The sequence below is a fragment of the Pelecanus crispus genome, chromosome 1, assembly GCF_030463565.1.
Source record: "Pelecanus crispus isolate bPelCri1 chromosome 1, bPelCri1.pri, whole genome shotgun sequence".
In the NCBI taxonomy this organism is placed as follows: Eukaryota; Metazoa; Chordata; class Aves; order Pelecaniformes; family Pelecanidae; genus Pelecanus; species Pelecanus crispus.
Window position 1 is genome coordinate 201,216,824 of NC_134643.1, and position 19,405 is coordinate 201,236,228.

Here is a 19,405-nt window from a genome sequence, read left to right on the forward strand (position 1 = left end):
ATTCATTAAGACTACTGAAATCAAGGCAATTTAATCACATCTCAGATCATAGAATCATAGAATTGTTTAGGTTGTACAAGACCTTTAAGATCATCCAGTCCAACCATTAACCTAACATTACCAAGTCCATCACTAAACCAATTAAGGGTATAGTAGCAATTTCATGTTTCCTGGCTTGGTGGCTGGATTATTTATAATGCAAGTAAAAACTAGGAATCATTAAGGTTGGAAAGGACCTCTAAGATCATCAGTCCAACTGTCAACCCAACACCACCATGCCCACTAAACCATGTCCCAGAGTGCCACGTCTACCCGTTTTTTTGAACACTTCCAGGGATGGTGACTCCACCACCTCTCTGGGCAGCCTGTTCCAATGCTTGACCACTCTTACCATGAAGAAATTTTTCCTAATATCCATTTCCTCTCGTCCTATCATTTTTTACTTGGGGAAAGAGACCAACACCCACCTCACTACAGCCTCCTTTCAGGCAGTTGTAGAGAGCAATAAGGTCTCCCCTCAGCCTCCTCTTCTCCAGGCTAAACAACCCCAGTTCCCTCAGCCACTCCTCATAAGGCCTGTGCTCCAGACCCTTCACCAGCTTTGTTGCCCTTCTCTGGACACGCTCCAGCACCTCAATGTCTTTCTTGTAGTGAGGGGCCCAAAACTGGACACAGTATTCCAGGTGCGGCCTCACCAGCGCCGAGTACAGGGGGACAATCACCTCCCTGCTCCTGCTGGCCACACTATTCCTGATCCAAGCCAGGATGCTGTTGGCCGCCTTGGCCACTTGGGCACACTGCTGGCTCATGATTTGACATAGTTATTTTCCTGAGGTTGAACCAAATCAGTCTCCACTGAGTCATCATGATTTTATTCTGACATCCGTCAGGTATGACAGAGGGGCAGGTTGTCCATATAGAACGTTACAGATTTAATTTTCAGAAATGTGTGTATATAACTATTTAGATGTGCAGTTAGCCATTTTTAAGTGCAATGCTTGCACGGCAGTAACTGCGGCTTTGAACGTAAAAGCTGTGACTTCCCACCACTGTGTGCAGTTGCAGAAATGTTTTTGGAAATCTGATTTGTCTTTAGATTACTTTTCAGCCTTGTCTACACCTGCTTAGATGTGCGGGCAAGGCATCAGTAGAAGGCTCCACATGCTCAGCTCTGCGTGAGGCGGATCTTCCTAGCTGAAGTGCTCTTTCATACTGGGGAAACTGAGGCACAGCCCTGTGGCAGAGTCATTTTACGAAGGAGCAAGGCCGGCCCCAGTGGTGACAGTTTTTACGCCAAGACAAAGCCCGGGGGAGGCTGCCGGGGAAGGAGCGAGGCGGGGGGCAGCTCGGCGTCCCCCTCACGGCCCGGGCACCCCGGCGGCTCCTCGCAGCCGCCCCTGAGGCGTTGAGGCCACGGCCCCTGGAGGCGTTGAGGGCACGGCCCGCGGCGGCCCTGAAGACAATGGGGAGGGCCCGGCCGCTCCCGCAGGGGCGGCGGGAGGCGGCTGCGGCGCTCAGCCTCGCCCTCTGGAGGAGCGGCTCCCCGCTGACTGCAGCGCAGCCGGCACGGCCGTTCCCCTCACAGAGCCGGTGAGGGCGGCCCCCGGCCAACGGCTGCCGGGGCGGGGTGCGGCGGGGGGACAACGGTCAAGGCAGAGCCGGCTCCCGCTGCCCTCACCCGGCCCCCCCGCACCCCCCAGCCGCCCACCCGAGCGGCCGCGGAGCCCCTGGGCGGGGCGAGCCCGTCCGGCGGCGGCGGGAGCGCCCTTCCCTCCCGGGACGTTAGGGCGCGCTCTCGGGCCGCGGGCGCCGCCGCGCGGCGCTGCCCGCCAGGTGGCGCTGCCGCCCCGCGAGCCGGCGGCCGCCGCCCGCCCTCCTCCCCTCCCGGCTCCGCCCGCCAGCGACGTCACAGCGGAAGGAAAAGAGGAAGCGGGCGGCGCTGCGCGCGCACCGCGGGGCGCTGGCCGAGGCGGGGGGCCCCGCCCCTCCCCTCCCCCAGCGCGCGCGCGCGCGCCAGCTGCGGGGGAAGGGCGGGCTCGGGCTGGCGGCCGTTGGGCGCGCGCGGGCGGCCATGCCGCGGCCATTGTTGGCGCGGAGGGCGGGAAGCCGCCGCGCGGGGCCCGCGCCCATCGGCCGCCCCCTCCGCCCCCTCTGCGGGGAGGCGCCGTCTCCGCTCACGCAGCCGCCCCCAGGGCTGCTCCTCCTCGTCCCCCGCGGCCGGGCGGCAGCGCGGCTCCGAGCATGGCGGGGGCGGGGGCAGGGCAGGGCGCTCGGCGGCTGCCTGACGGCCGCCCCTGCCAAATGGCCGAGGAAGCCGCCGCAGCGGGAAGGGGCGCGTCTGCCTCCACAGTGTGGCCTGGGCCCGCCCTCCTTTGCCGGGGGAAGGGCGGCAGCGGGGGACGCGGGCCCTGCCGGCGCCTCGCCTCTGCCCCGCTCGGCGGGACGTGGCTGGCCGCTGCCTCGGCCCCTGCGCCTGGGCCTGGGCCTGGGCCTGGGCCTGCGCCTGGGCCTGGGCCGGGGCCTTCGTGCGCCTCAGCGGTGCCGCCACGGCCCCGGTGCGGGCGGCGCTGCGCGGTGCCCTTGAGCACGAGGGTGTGGAGGCAGCACGACCTGGTTTGTGATTTGGGGTGAAATAAAGCTTCCCCAGGTGAAGGATGGGGAAAAGCAACACTTTTTTTTTTTTTTTTTTTTTTTAACGTATGTTACTGTCAAACCAATTATTTGGGGCTAAATATTGGAGGGTTCTGGGTGAAATCTGGTGACCTGGAGATCATCATATTAACAAACTGCTTTTCAGACCAATGTGGAGAAAAACTTCCTTTGTTCTTTCTTTGCTGTATGATTTATGGAGGAGAAGAGCCTTTGTGGTGCCTTGTACTGGATGGTTCTACTGTCTTCTGTCCAAAATCCTGGGGAGGTTCTCTGCTGCTGTGAGAGCTGCCGTTTCAAAATTAGGTTTCTCGCTAACTCCAGTGTGATGTTGGGAGTGTGCCTGTCACAAAATGAACATAAATTAAAACGCATGCCACCTTTCATTTGGCGTGGTTGTACCCAGGCATTCTAAGACTTGCAGCTCAGTGTTACACTGGGACAACCACAAGGACTTTTGTGGAATTATATTAGTATAACACGGGGAAACTTTGCCCAGGGTCTTGTGTATGTTACACACAAACTGTAACTTTTCATAAATGTTGTTATTTTAGTTTAACATATAAGCATAACTTGGCATGAAGCTAAATAGTGTGAAATACAAGGAATGTTTCAACAATTATAGTTGCATTTATTTAAGAAAAACACATGTTTTTTTTATGTTACATAAGTTTTTGAAGTAACGTTAGCAATATGAGAAATACAACTTTTGTTAACTTTTGTTGCTCTGAAAGTTTCAGAAGTGGTTAATAGTCGTGGATTTCTTTAGAAATGCGTTTAAATTTATCAATAAATACTTAACTCACAGCAAATCCACATACTGCGTTTAAGTTGGTTTTGAATAATACTGAAGCCTAGTAGTTAAACCTGGATACTTAGGTGTCAAACTTCCAGTGAAGATCTGGGAATCGTGCCTAATTACTTTCCTGGGCCTGGGATTAATGCCTTCTCTTTATTGTTAGCTTGATGAAAATCAGTTCAGGATATAATTTAGAGGGTTTACATTATTTCAATTATCCGCTGTTCTCTTGTTCTCTCATAATTCATGTTCCATCCTTTTCCCCATCACCACTCATTCTTAGCCACCAAAAATATCTTCCCTTCTGCCAAGTTTTCTCTTCTTTGTCCTTGAGTACTCTTTAATTCCAGAAGGTGCCTTTCACTCTTTATTTTCTCCACTGATTTCTGTTTAGAAGTGGATTGCTAACGTTAATAATTTCTTCTCAGTAGTAGATTGCAAGAACTTTTGGGCAGGGAACAATGTCAAATTTGACAGACCTGCATGAATGCTTGTGAATCTTGGAAAGAGTATCCTTTTTATCCTGTGCAGTGAGGTTTGGGGTTTTTTTTGTAGTTTGTCATAAATGTGATGATCGTATTGCAGTCATTTTACCAGTTTCATATTTATCAGTAGTGTTTCTGTGAGTTACATTTTTGTATGTAACGTAGGTACCAAAGAAGCACCGTGTGACTTAGAAAATAGTGAATCGCTGAAGTTCCATAATACATGGAGACAACCTCTATTACCAGTTTTCTTGGAAATTCTTTCACTGTATATATATGAATTTTTAAAATTAAAATAACTGAAAATTAGGTACATAAGAATGTTGGTATTTTAAGAAAAAAAGTGTTAAGGATATAGTTACCTACGCAGAGATTTTTTTTTTTTTTTTTTCCTTAAAAGTATTCTGGCACTTAGTGTCAAGATAGGTTCTTTATCTGCATTTAGAAATTTGCCAGGTGTTACTAGACCTCTGTCTTTATCCTTCACCATCTTAATCTTTAGAATCTGCCCCAGAGTTCTTCAAGGAAGCATTGACACTGATATTTTTAGAAAAATGACTCAACTTGTGTGTTAGATTGCCAGGGCAGCCCTGGCACTGGCACACGGGGGTTTGTTCGCAGCTCTCGGTACCTTTAATGCCCTTTACCCACACACCAAGCACCAACTTTTGTCAAGGTGTGCCCCGACAGTTGTCCAATTGGTGTGGGTGGTGGTGTGCCGAGGAAGTAGACAAATCCTTGCTTAATTCAACCACTGTATTAAATAAGATTATTGCTTTAGCAATTTATGTTACCATTTTATTAATACGAAGCATAAGCCTACTTCAGCTGTTGTAATAACACGTGAAACACAGGATGGACCGATGGCCTGTTAACAGTTACGTGCTGTCCGCAGCTACACCCCACCTGGCGAGTGAGGAAGGGCACCCACGCTGGCTCTTGTTGCTCAGGGTGGGGTAGTGTTTCCCCTCTCCAAATCGGGGCACGCCACGCAGCTTGCTTTCCTCTGGGCCCAGCAGCAAGAGTAAGGAACTAGTGGTTCCTCTCTTGAGGCTCCAGTGTTTCATGCTGCAGATAAGCCTATCGATGGCTTTTCTTCTAGGGTTTTTGAAGGCCTTTCCCCAAAGTTTGCTTTACCATTTATGGGGTTTGTGTCTGGGACCTCCTGAATGTTACATGGGTCATGAAATAATTTTTTATGTCATCCTATCACTGTCCCTTTTATCTGCTGTAACTGTTTTCTGCTTCATGTTACTTTTCACTACTAGTCTCCAGCAAAGACTGTGTAGTTTCCACCACCCACACTCATTTTCCTTTCTTGTAGCCAGTAGGGGTGAAGTTTACTAGGTACACATTTGTGTTCAGCAAGGTCATGGCACCAGGCAAGGCCTCTGTGGGCTCCACATGGGTATTTGTCTTCCCTACATTCTTCTAAATGAAAATCACTTTCAGTATAGGATAAATACGTTCTTATTTCCACATGGAACAGAGAAAGAAAAAGAACCAGGATCTGGTGAGGAAGAAGCAAGTATGCATAAAGATTTTCTTCTTTTACTAGTGTAGTATAAGGAGGGCTATATGTAGCATGCAAGCACAGCATTAGAGCTTTAAATCTTGTTAGCATTTAAAACTGCTAAGGTAGCAGTCGTTCACACTTTGGAGAAGAAATTTTTTTCTCCCTACTCATTGTATTAAGATGCAACATGACCTGTGTTGCATTTATGTCTTGGAATGCCTAGATCAGACTGGAGTATTTATTTATTATCATGGTCTAGTATTTAGACTAGACCATTTCTTTACCAAAGACCTCAGACATTATCATGGAAGAATTCAGAATAGTGTGTTACTTCTGTTGGACCTCCATCAGGCTATGCACGTGTTTAATAGAAGATGGAGGTTTCAGAGCAGTGGACCTTGCAGCATTTTGTAATGTGCATGTCTAAGTGAAAATGTCATAACTGAAGAGCTGCCCTTGTCTGAGAATTCGTCCAGAGCTGCGCTGAATTTTTCCATGTTTGGATCAAATCCAGAAGAATTGAGGACCTGGGCAGAATTTGGTTGCTTGGCGTGAAAGTCCCATTCAGTTTGCTGCTTCATGTCCACTGTTGTACAACTTGCAGCTTATGGTACTGAAAACTGGGCGAGCATCCTGTGCGAAGTACCAGGTTATTATTGACCAGTTCTTACACCCTTTCTTTAGGCATTGGCTGCTGACCACTATCTGAGACTAGCTGTTAGGCTACCCAGGCGTTGATTAAGTAGGGTTTTTTTGTTATTTTCTGGGCTGTTTTCTCAATTTAAGATCTGCTTGCTTTTTTCCTGCATATGTCAAAATCGTACAATTCATTCTAAGACCAAGAGCTTGATGCTTATCTTGAGGCTAACCTTGATTGGGAGGCAGCACGTAGGTGGGACTGGTTACTCTGAGTCACTTTGGTGGACATAGAGCCTCCATGTATATCCTGAGGATGAAGGTTTCCACAAAATGGGGGCTGCTGCTTTCTTTGTAAAAGAAAGAGGTGCTGTGTTACTATTTTCCATAATTTAGTGGTTTGTCTTCCCCAAAAGAGAAGGGTTCAGCTTTCTCAACTGTTTGAAAGACATTAACCTATGTTTTCTACCTTCCAGAAGAATTTCTGATTGTAAGTGTTTATGGGCATAGGTTCTTCTCTTGTAGCTTTGCATGTGCAAAAGTAATTCAAGATTTGTTGGACAAATAAAAGAAACTGCGTGTAATGGAAGCAACCCAAATGCGTAGCCTGGGGATGAAGTCCTGTTTGTAGGACTAGGAAGACCAGTATCCCAGTCTTACCAAAGTGCTTATATATTTCATTGAGTGTAGTTGCTGGCTAAAACTTGCAAAACTTTTCTGATCTGTTGGCCTCAAGGTAGGTGCCACAACTGGTAAAGCAGATTTTCATGCTTTTTTCCTCTTTGGCAAGAAGAAGAGGAATTTCCTGCACAAATGCTTGTATCCAGTATTAAAGTGGTACTATTTTTCTTCTCCCTGCTGATTTTTAAAATGATGGGAGAGCTGATATAAAATGCATTAGGCCAAAGGTGAAGCTGAGCCCAGCTCTTCTACATTCTGGATAGCTCTAACTACAACATCTTATAAGGAGACAAACCTTTTTTAAGAAAACAGATTAAGTCCTATTCCAGTCTCAAAAGGTAATTTATAGGTGCAACTGAACACACTGGGGAGAAGGAGCTGTAAGTTATCTGTTCCAGTATGTAACTTTTTGTGGATTTAGTGGCATGAGACCCCTCAGCTTTTGTGAAACCCAGTCTGAAACACGCTGCTGTCAGCAAACACTCCAGGAAAATATACTCTTCTGTAAATGGACACAGGTTGGTTACATTTTTTTGAGGTAGTCATGGTAAGAGTTATGGTATTTTGCAGTTAGTAATTTTTGGTGAAGTAGAAGTTAAATGCCTCTTAAAACCTATGTGCGTAAACTATTTTGACATTCATGGTCACTGATTGTGACGTGCAGATACAACCACTGTTGCAGACGGTGCTAAACCAAATGCAAACGGATGGTGTTGGGAATTTGACTACGGCTTAAAGCAGGTGTTTGGGATACAAGAAGCACAGTTCACTTCCTCCGCCTCACAAGGTGGAGGAAATAGAATAGATAAATGATGAGCTGGCATCCGCTCTGAAGCAGCTGAAGGTGGGATAATGCAAGAGGATAGCTCATGTGCTGAAATAGGAGCACATGTCAATTAAAACAGCTCATCTGGCCATTCGGGTGCCAGTTCTGCAGCACCTCTCGGCAGTACAGGCTTGTAGACAGCCTGTTTGTGAAATTCGGTGTTGCCTGACATCATAATTTGTTAGAAGGTGGAGAATTGCTGTAGGCATGGTGAAGTGGGAAAATAATAAGGGTTTTTTAAATCATTTGAGCAAACCCAAATGACAGTTTGATGTTAAAACCAACTATATGCCATTTTAAGGTGTCATTTTTAACATGGGAAGTCCAATATGAACCTAGTTGCTTTTACTAGAAACAAAACAAACCTGGAACAGAGTTTCATACCAGGCTGTCTGGGACAGTGGGCTACTGCACTTTAAAACTTCTGCAGCAGTGTGCAATTGTTTTCCAAAGCACTTTCCAAAGCTCATACCTTTTCTTCAACTAAATTTCCTTCTTTCCCCCTTCCAATCTCTCTCTCTTGTCTTGGGTGAAGCACCATGCTGATACAGCGTATGGCTTTCAGTCCCAGAAATTAGCTCAGGTTTCTTCTTCTGGGAAATATTTCCATAAACTAATATTTGGAAGAATTCATTGGTATCGGGGCTCCTGTCCTGCCTAGCTTAGAGCAATAGTCCTTAAGAATTGATGCAGGAACACTTAAAAGAGAGACGGGACTCCAGGATTTTATTTTCTTTTGTACGATGGATGTTATTGCTATGCAAAATCAATGCGTCGATTGCAAATTAAAGGCCAAATTTACCAATTCACTGTCTGAGAGATTAAAAGCTATTATAAAAAGTAATTGAGTCTATTTCTGAGCTGGTATAAGTTTGCCTTTAAAAAGTCAAATAGTCAAATACATGAAAAGGGGTAAGGGTGGTGTTACATTCTTTTCTCATGTTACCACCTCTCTGGGTTCCCTTTTCTCCCATATTGTGCACCTTTTAATCATTAACCCCCCCCCCAAGTGTATATCCTTATTTTTCTATGTCTTGAAGTTAGCATTTCCACGTATTTTTCTATATTTTACTGTATTAATGCTCAAAGACGTAGCTAGTGGTTTGCTAAAATGCAAACGTAGGTTATAGATATGCACGGCTAAGCTTAGTGAAAGAAGATGATGTCAGTTATGTGGTGGCACTATGAGGGGAAATGGAGAAAAGCCAGAAACAACCTTACATGTCTTTAAAAATCAGTTTAATTTGCTCTAGAACATCAAACACTTAGAAGGTTTCATCAGATTCATACAGTTACAGCTTGTGTCACTTCTGAAAACCTGTTTGAAGAAATCAGTAGCTTGGGGCAGCACGCCCTCAGGCAGGAAAGCACGAAGGAGAAAGCGACCAGACAGGAAGGAAAAACGAAGCTCCATTCACAGACATATTTAAGAAGAGTAGATATCCTAGGTTTGGGGGAAAAGGGTTAATCCTGGACAAGGTATTTCCTTTAAAACCGATGAAATTAACACTATCTTCATATTAGTATTTTTGTACCTTTTTTCTGGGAAAACTGCTGGGATCCTAATAGCCCATTTTAGGTGAACGCTTCCATGTTTTGGGGATCAGCAGGATCCAGATTGCTCTGAATTTTGTGCGATGTCCCTGAAGAGCTTTCTCTTTCCCAGAAACCTAGCTATGTGCATGGTTTTGCCCGCTGACTTGAGAGACTGAAGAGAATTTCCTTGATCATTTCAGATGGATAGCAATACAGTTTTTAGAAGTGGAAAGGTTGCTAACTGCAGAGTTTACTTTACCTGCTTTCCAGGAGGACGGTGTCACAAGCTAGTTGTCCATGTAAAAGCTCTGTAAATATTTAAGCAACACTATAGTGGGATATGAGAGAAAATTCCCTTTGAAATATTTTATCTTCAATATAGAAGACACACATAAATCTATTTTGAGAATAAAAGAGCTATTTGTATTCTAAATACCTTTTTTTTTGGAAGGATTTTGTATAAGGAACCAATCTGGCTTCCTCCCCCAGCCCCTGTAGGCAAAGACACCAGTGGCTGAGACCTTCTTTTACACAGAGCTTCTTTTGAGAACGGAGGAGCCACATCAGTGCAGCAAGAGCAAAATATGATATTTGGTCTCTGAAGTATTTCCACAAAATCATTCTTTGCGGATCTAGGCTGTACATCAGAGAGAATTTTATCTAAACCTATTTAATGTTAAGGAGGAGGGTTAAATAGCATTGGTAATTTTTTTATTTGGAGGTTAGTAATTTGTCGCTCGAAGTTGTACAATACATTAATTATCAGAACAATTGGACCTATTGAAAGTTTCTGAAGTGAAAGCCACAAGTTATCAGATAAATTTAGAGTTGTGTAATTTTCTCATAACCCTTCACTTGGAAGCTTTTCTGCTTCCAGTATAGGATGAGGTCTGGCAGTGAGGTTAACCCTGACCTCTGAGTGTTCTATATGGACTTGTTCATTTCTACCACATTCTTTTGGTTTAAATTTAGATTTGCTGGCAGCTATTATGCCTATTGCAATAAGCTTCATTGGCAAAACATTGAAACAAATACGCCTTTTATCACAGATGTTTTTGCTGAATAAGATTAGTGAAGAACACTTGAAAGCTGAAAAACAGGGTGCAGAAGCCTTTGGTCCAGAAGGCACAAATAGTTCAATGTCTGGAATGTATTTACTTCTCGATCTAAGGAAAAAGCAAGTAATTGTTTAGGTGATGGACCATAATCTTGCGCCCTGTTTTACTCCTGTAATTTGTTATTGGTAGTATTGAAATTTCAGCTATGTAAGTGAACACAGAATCTGGATGTGAATGTGTGTATGTAACAAAAATATTAAGCTTGCTGTTCTAAAATAAGCTGTGGTTGCTGTAGGAAGTAGTAACCTACAACTAAATTTTATGTTTGGCTGATTGCTAAATGTGTCTTAGTAAATATTAAACAGTTGGGTTAGTTCTTCGTATACAATAACTACCTGAAGCATAACAGCTGCATTTGTAACTGCTTTAAGTCTAAGGAAGTGCATACCACTTAATTTTATATTTAGTATAGAGGATGATACTTCTGGTTTATGATATTTTTATTCTTTTTTTGTCTAAACCTGAGTATATAGGACTTGCGGAATCCATGTGGAGTTCACTTTCAAGGCCAGTATGTTGTTCTCTGCCTAATGCATGGCATGATCTTCGTAGACAAGATTGCTCCACCTTGAAAGATTTGTTTGATGAGGGATTCTGTGGTCTCACTTTCTACTACTGCTCATCTGTCTAGGATAGGATGAGAGGAAACGGCCTCAAGTTGCTCCAGGAGAGGTTTAAGTTGGATATTAGGAAAAAATTCTACACAGAAAGGGTTGTCAAGCATTGGAACAGGCTGCCTGGGGAAGTGGTTGAGTCACCATCCCTGGGTGTATTTAAAAGACGTGTAGACGTGGCACTTAGGGACATGGTTTAGTAGTGAACTTGAAAGTGTTAGGTTAACTGTTGGACTCGGTGATCTTAAGGGTCTTTTCTAGTCCAACCTAAATGATTCTATGATTCTGTATTCTGAGGTAACATACAAAAAGTGTTCCTGTAATGCACTTCTGTCTCTAAGCTTTTCAGGTTCTTCAAAAGATAACAGCATTCCTATGCATTGTTGAATGATTGTGGCTCCGACAAAGAAAGGAGACCTTGAGAGTATATGGAAAGGAGTGTTCTCCCTGTACACCTTTTTAGGGGAAAAACAATGAATAAAGCAGACCATGATTCTTGGATAATTTAGAGTGAGATTTTTTTTTCCCTCCTGAAGGGCAAGAGACTAAAGCTTCCAAAGATGCTCTGACCCTACTGCCTCTGCAGTTGCTATGGGCAGGATACACTGATCCTGAGCTCTTCTGAGCACTTTGATAGCATCCAACCTAGTTACTAGGGCTGAACACTGGGGAGCTGTGTTCCTTGTGAATGGATTAGGCAGAATTTATTCACTGGTTAGAAGTCCTACTGTGCTGGCTGTATATTTTTGAATGTAAGTAGCATCATGTTTTTGCTGTTCAGCAGGAATTTCAGGCAACCTTTGAAATATGTAGCCAATCAGCATTTGTTCCAAATGGTGCTTTTGTGCCAAATTTCCAATTAGTGAATGGCGTTTGTTAACTATGCCCATTTGGCTTTATCTTGAAGGATAATGAGAACCCATCTTTTTCCTCATCCCCTTAATAGATACAATATAGAGTCTTACTGAACTAAAAAAGACAGAACTGAGTGGAAAAACCTAGGAGAGTTATAGTTTGAGGAAACTCTTCAAGACTTGTATTTTTAAGGGATGACTGTGATTTGAGTTCTGTTACAGTAAAACAAGAAATTTATAAAAATAAGCAGGTTTGGCTCATGTGGATGTATTGCAGACTGTTGGTGAATGCTGGAAGTATTGTTCCAGTAGGTAAATATTTGTCAAGATAAAGGCAAAGTGTGCCTCACAATGCATGGAGCTGTATTTTTTACTGTAACACTACATCGTATATGTGCATTATAACATGCATTTGGAGTGTCTTCATCAGAAAGATTTGGAAGCCTTTCTTAAAGTCTTTATGAAATTTCATCTTAGCATTTTCCATAGAAAATGCAAAAATGTAGACACCCCCGAAATACTCTTTTCTGTCATAGAACAGAAAATGGACTGTTTGCACTTGTGTAAATCTCTCCTACTTTTTACTGAACTCAGAAATCCTAATTTCTAATGTAACCTTCAGTGTTTGTTACCTGGCAAGTATTTTTGCATAGCTCACTGAAATCAAACACATTTTACTCATTTCTGTATGCAATTGTTGCCTCAGAATTGTTTACCACTGATTGGTAAGAAAGCAGATTCTTACAGCTCCTTTTTCTTAAATTACAGTTTAACTGTGTTGAGAAATAGAACCTTCATATTACATTTTGATGGACTTTCTACATTCATTGTTGCTGGAGCTTGGGCTGGGTTATGTGTGTTTTCCTTGTTTTGGGGTTTTTTGAGCATTCTTTAGTATTGGAAAGATCAGTACATGAGGAAGCGTAACTACAGGAAAATGTAGAATCTTTACTTTGTCTAGAAATGAGTGTTGTAGACATTTATCAATATGCACATTTCCTGTGTAAGATCATCTCACTCAGAAAGGATTCAACATGATGAGTGTCTTTTGATACTCACTTTCTGTGGAACATCCTGCATTTCCTATATTTTACTTTAAATATTTGGGAAGACAATGGGAAGTAATCAAAGAATCTGTTTAAATAATTTTAAGAGTTACAGTTGAAATACAGCTTAGCACTTTTAACAGCATTTCAGGAAAAATCCTCAGAGGTTATAAAAATTTGGGAAATTCCAAATAAAGATTGGGAAAACTAAAGATTGGATATTTAATTTTCTGTGTTTCAAAACAATCCCTACAAAGATAATATTAGCCCCTCTGAAGGGAACATGCTTCTGTTGGTAACATGGGACCAGATGGCTGACAATCTGGGGCTTTATTCTTTGTTACTGTGGTGAAGATGAGCAATTCCATTAGTAAAAATATATGTTAGTATAATACGGGAGTGAGCCTCCTGGATTCAATTCCTAAAGCTTTTTTCTACAATAGTGAGCAAATTACAATTATCTCTCTGTCCCACTTGCAAAACCCGCATAAGGAAACGAATCACCATAAAGATTTATCAGGTAAGAATAATAACAATATTCATCTAGCTCCCATAGGTATTGTGGAGTGTTAGTATGATGCGCTTAGGATTTTGGCAGGATGGCAACGCTCTATTACTGTTTGTATGCTCAGTCTGTTAGAACTGTTTGCTATGAAATTATCCTCTGTGCAAAATTATGTATTGTTTGTGAAAGTAAGACAGATGAAAGAAGTGAAGTAGCTTCAGGACAGAGACCAATCTGGGGAGCTGTAGCTGCCTGAGATGACAGGGAGGTCAGCGTGACTGTATTTTTCTTGTGGATCTTTAGAAGTGATTTGAATGAGGAAAACGAGGCATAATGCAGCAGAATGTACAGGGACTGCCATGGAAAGATGCTTAAGGGGGTCACTGGAAAGGATTTTGAGGAAACTAAGGAACAAGAAAAGTATTTTTGGCAGTTGCAGTACAATGGATTAATGTTTTCATTATACAGTGAAGCAGTTCAGATGAAAGGGGAAGATACATCCATGAAAACAGAAAGTGTTCGAGACCAATAAAGTATTCCCAACAGATGGGCAGAAGAAAGCTGCAAGACTTGGCAAAGTCTCAAATTATAGCAAGGAATAAAATGCAGTGCTCATGATGACCTTCAATATTCTGATTCTAATTGACAACAAGCAATCAGTGGAGAGGTGCTGAAATAGAAGTGGCTTAAGGAGGAGACATTAAAGTTACTTTGGTTTTGGTCTTGGTTGTGCTTAGCTTGAGCTGGCAGTGGTTCACCCAAGATGAAGTGTTAGAAAACCATTCAGATATACAGAAGTGGAGTGTGATCATTTGAGTATGAAGAACAGCTATGAATATGTGTCATCAGGATTGGAGTGATAATTGAAACTTTCTAAATGGAGAAAGTTACCCAAGGACAGGGAAAGAGCTGGTCAGCTTTTTCCTTGGGGGCTAGATGAAAAATGACCGTCTTCAAGTTACAAAAAGCTTGAATGTTTTAAGACTGCATATATGTTTGATTTCTTTTAGACCCAACCAGAAAGAGGATCTGAGTGGTCAGACTCTATGTCATGTCTTATGAAGAAACTGGAACAGTTGAATTTAGATATTGAAGAAGCTCTGAGTGCTGGCTCCTCTCCCTCCAGTACTCCTTCTACCAAAAGGCACAAGCAGCTGGTAAGAATGTGTGTGTTGTATGATACGTTTTCTAATGTTTGGCTATCAGATGCTCATCAAGCCATGGTTTTCAGATCTGGTCGTGTTTCTGATTAGGCTGAGGAGCTCAGGTTCAAGGATGAAGTGAGTCACAGTTTTCACTCGATAGTAACGAAATCTCATTAACTGCATAGACAACTAACGGCCAAATAAACAGAAATGTCATAGGATGAAACTTGTAAGTTTTCTGTCAATATGGCTTAAAATCATTAAACACCTTTTTTAGAGGGGAATTTGAGTCCAGATGATTGCTTTTCATAGTTTTTCAGGACAGAATATTGTTAATTTAAAGTCCCAGTGCTAGCCTATTTACATTGTAATATTTATTTAAAGACATAACAGCAAGAGAGACACTATGTACCTTCCTTAAGAGTTGAATTAATATTTTTGTTTCTTTATTTTATCTGAATATTTGATTTAGAGCTGCATTCCTCTAGTTAAGAATATTTTGTGGTGGCAGGTGTCATCAGTTGATGACACGCAGTTTCCCAAGCTTTTATTTTGAGGGCAAATGGGATTAAGGAGAAATGATATTATTTTAGTAATTTTTGAATAAGCAAGCTTTTTTATAGAAGCAAGTAACTGGAGAGTGAACCGTGTGAGGAGTGTTTGTTCTCTGCTTTAGGCTATGCTTAAAGTCTGTTCTTAAGATAGGGTTGTTTGGATTTGCAGCTCTGAATGTTAGTGCTGGCTTGAAATTCCTGGAAGGTGAGCTTGTTTGAATGCTTTTGCCATCACTGCTGTTTCCATGCTGCTTCATTTTGTAAAAATAAATTCTTTAAGTAAATGTCTGTGTGGATCACAGTGTAAATGTTCATGTCTCAAGGTGGGTGTTCAGAATCTTGCATCTTGGTGTTGCGCTTTGCAGTATGAGTTTTAATATTCTGCAGAGAGGGTGTTAGTAAGAGTGGCCATGACTGTCTCTCATTTCTTTCTTATTGTACATGTCAGCAAGTCAGAACCAGGTCTGTCCAACTGAATTAATTTCATCATTAACTTGTCTATTAATGGACAGTGTTCTGTCTTCTTGTTGGAGACTGCTCAGTGTCTTCTGTCCAAATGTGGTGGCACTGTTGTCTCCTTTACTGCCTGAAAGTGAAATCCAAGCCATCAGAGTTTAAGCACTTCCCATTGTAAGGCAGTCTGGTTTTGGTAACCAGTGATCCAAACACCTGTGATTTTATGGCTATGCCTATTCTACTATAGGCAAAACCCATGGTTTGGTTAGGCATCATTCTTTTTCCACGATGACTTGAACATCATAGGACACTGGACTTCAAATCCATTGCTGGAGCATTCAATGAAGGGCATGTAGCATGTAGACAGCAGAAAAGCAAATCCAAATAGACAGTGTTTTCAAATGCCCTTTGATACATAAGAACAACAACATCCAAAGTGGTTGCATAGAGAATGCCGACACCAGCATCCCAGATGCTTGCACTTCTCTTACTGAAACCTAGCGGCAAGACGTCTTCTGACTACAAAGGCCAGGACTTCAGGCACAGCCTTCTTCCTGGGACATATTCCATGACCAAAGAGATGGTCATGCTTAATATGCAGATAAAACCTACCTCCAAGCCTGTCTAACTGGTTTTGCTACGCTTGTTTCCCTTACCAATAGTTGCATCTGTTTGGATAAGTCCAAAAAGGTTTCAATAATGTTTCTAACATCAATGCCAAAATGACCATTTTCCTCAATATGATATCTGAGCAGTTATTCTCCTCTTTATCAGGTCATATCTTCTTCCCATTCTGAAGCAGGAGAGTTTGCTTCATTTTAATTGTCTATGGACAGGCAAACATTGTGTGAATCAGCCACATTTTTATTGCAGCCTTATTTGGCAGACTGGAAATATCCTTTAAACCTCCAAGAGCCAATTTCACTACAGGAGCTGGAGAGGTCATTTAACACAAAGGTCTTCCTGATGAGACCAGCAAGATCAGAGCAAGAAAAGAGTCAGGGACAATGTATTGTGGAACTGATGATGGAACACCCTTTGCTGTCTCCAGCAAAGGTGTTTGTAGTCAAACCATTTCTGAACAAGGGAGTCATCTACCCTAATTTAAACATTTAAGAATAATTTGCCTCAAAACAGTTCATAGAATCATAGAATGCTTTGGGTTGGAAGGGACCTTTAGAGGTCATCTAGCCCAACCCCCCTGCAGTGAGCAGGGACAGCTTTAACTAGATCAGGTTGCTCAGAGCCCCATCCAGCCTGACCTTGGATGTTGCCAGGGATGGGGCCTCTACCACCTCTCTGGGCAACCTGTTCCAGTGCTTCACCACCCTCATTGTAAAAAACTTCTTTCTAATGTCTAGTCTAAATCTATTCTTCTTTAGTTTAAATCCATTATTCCTTGTCCTTTCGCAACAGGCCTTGTTAAAAAGATTCTCCCCATCTTTCCTGTAGGCCCCCTTTAAGTACTGGAAGGCTGCAGTAAGGTCTCCTTGCAGCCTTCTCTTCTCTAGGCTGAACAATCCCAACTCTCTCAGCCTGGCCTCATAGGAGAGGTGCTCCATCCCTCGGATCATTTTGGTGGCCCTCCTCTGGACCTGCTCCAACAGGTCCATGTCCTTCTTGTGCTGAGGGCCCCAGAGCTGGACGCAGTACTCCAGATGAGGTCTTACCAGAGCAGAGTAGAGAGGCAGAATCACCTCCCTCGACCTGCTCGCCATGCTTCTTTTGATGCAGCCCAGGATACGGTTGGCTTTCTGGGCTGCAAGCGCGCATTGCCGGCTCATGTCCACCTTTTCATCTACCAGTACCCCCAAGTTCTTCTCTGCAGGGCTGCTCTCAATCTCTTCATCCCCCAACCTGTACTGATACCAGGGGTTGCCCCGTCCTAGGTGCAGGACCTTGCATTTGGCCTTGTTGAACCTCATGAGATTCACATGGGCCCACCTCTCCAGCTTGTCCAGGTCCCTCTGGATGACATCTCATCCTCCTGGTGTGTCAGCCGCACCACTCAGCTTGGTGTCATCTGCAAACTTGCTGAGGGTGCACTCGATCCCCCTGTCTATGTCATTGATGAAGATGTTAAATAGCACCGGTCCCAGTACAGACCCCTGAGGGACCCCACTTGTCACCGGTCTCTATGTGGACATTGAGCCATTGACCACGACCCTCTGGATGCGACCATCCAGCCAATTCCTTATCCATCGAACAGTCCACCCACCAAACCCATATCTCTCCAATTTAGAGAGAAGGATGTTGTGGGGGACTGTGTCAAACGCTTTACAGAAATCCAAGTAGATGACATCCATTGCTTTTCCCTTGTCCACTGATGCAGTTACTCCTTCATAGAAAGCCACTAGGTTGGTCAGGCAGGACTTGCCCTTGGTGAATCCGTGCTGGCTGTCTCAAATCACCTCCCTGTCCTCCATGTGCTTGAGCATACCTTCTAGGAGGATCTGCTCCATGATCTTCCCAGGCACAGAGGTGAGGCTGACAGGTCGATAGTTCCCAGGGTCCTCCTTTCTTCCCTTTTTAAAAATGGGCACAACATTCCCCTTTTTCCAGTCAGCAGGGACTTTACCTGACTGCCATGACTTTTCAAATATCATGGAGAGTGGCTTGGCAACTACATCAGCCAATTCCCTCAGGACTCTGGGATGCATCTCAGCAGGTCCCATAGACTTGTGTACATTGAGGTTCTTCAGGTGGTCTCGAACCTGATCTTCCCTTGCAGTGGGAGGGGCTTTACCCTCCTGGTCCCCATCTTGTGGTCCATCGATTCGGGAGGGGTGAGGAGAGAGGTTGCCATTGAAGACCGAGGCAAAGAAGTTGTTGAGTACCTCAGCCTTCTTCTCGTCCGTTGATACAAGTTCGACTTTCTTGTTCATCAAGGGGGGTACGTGTTCTTTAACCTTCCTTTTCTGGTTGATATACCTGTAGAAGCCCTTCTTGTTATTCTTTACGTCCCTTGCCAAATTCGGCTCCATCCTTGCCTTGGCCTTCCTGACCTCCTCCCTACACAACTGGGCCGTTTCCCTGTATTCCCCCCAGGACACCTGTCCCTGCTTCCACTGCCTGTGCAGTTCCCTCTTACTCTTTAGTTTGACCTGCAGGTCTTGACTCAGCCATGCTGGTCTCTTCCCTTCCTTGCCTGATTTTTTACACTTGGGGACTGATAGCTCTTGTGCTCTATGGAAGGTGTCCTTAAAGATCTGCCACCTCTGTTCCGTTCCCCTGTCCCTGAGGACCGTCTCCCAGGGTGTCTTTCTGACTAACTCCTTGAAGAGATGGAAGTTTGCTTTCCTAAAATTTAGGGTCCTGACTGTACTCCTCGCTTTTCCCATGTCCCTCAGGAGCGTGAACTCCACCAATGCGTGATCACTGCAGCCCAAGCTGCCTCCAGTCTTGACATCACCGATGAGCTCAGTTGCATTGGTGACCATCAGATCCAGTATCGCGTCCCCTCGGGTAGGTGTGTCTATTACCTGGCTTAGGAAATTGTCATCTATGCATTCCAGGAATCTCCTGGATTGCCTACAGCTCACCGTGTTGCTTTTCCAGCAAATGTCGGGGTGGTTGAAGTCCCCCAGCAGGACAAGTTGACCTTAGTCTTCCCGTATAGTCAAAGAATCAAAATATATCCTCCTAAATCTCTCCATGAATTTACTGTGAAGAAACAGATTTTGAAAATCTCAAAATGACAGTTGCAGCAGAAAAAATGAACAAACTCTTGTTTTCATACAAGTTGTATGAGTAATTTATCTTCTATCAATTCATCCCATTTGGTCCATATTTCTTATTATAGCTTGTAATTTGTTCCACACATATCAAATGTTTTATTCGTCATGCACAATGAAACTTGAATAGGAAGAAGATCTATCTCAGACATATGTTTACTAGTAACTGTGTAAATTTAGCTTCTATAAAATGATGAACCACTTATGGGTTCTTCATATGTTTTTATCCTGTTTTGATTATATAAACTGGG

At 43.6% G+C, this 19,405-nt stretch overlaps 1 protein-coding gene across 1 annotated transcript in view; it reads left to right on the forward strand.

The window, feature by feature from the left end:
• STARD13 (StAR related lipid transfer domain containing 13) overlaps nucleotides 1-19,405 on the forward strand; it is a 257,049-nt gene that overhangs the window by 17,079 nt on the left and 220,565 nt on the right. Inside the window, exon 2 of the mRNA XM_075705369.1 lies at nucleotides 14,276-14,422. Within this exon, the coding sequence (XP_075561484.1) occupies nucleotides 14,276-14,422 (147 nt within the window). The remainder of the gene's footprint in view (nucleotides 1-14,275; nucleotides 14,423-19,405) is intronic.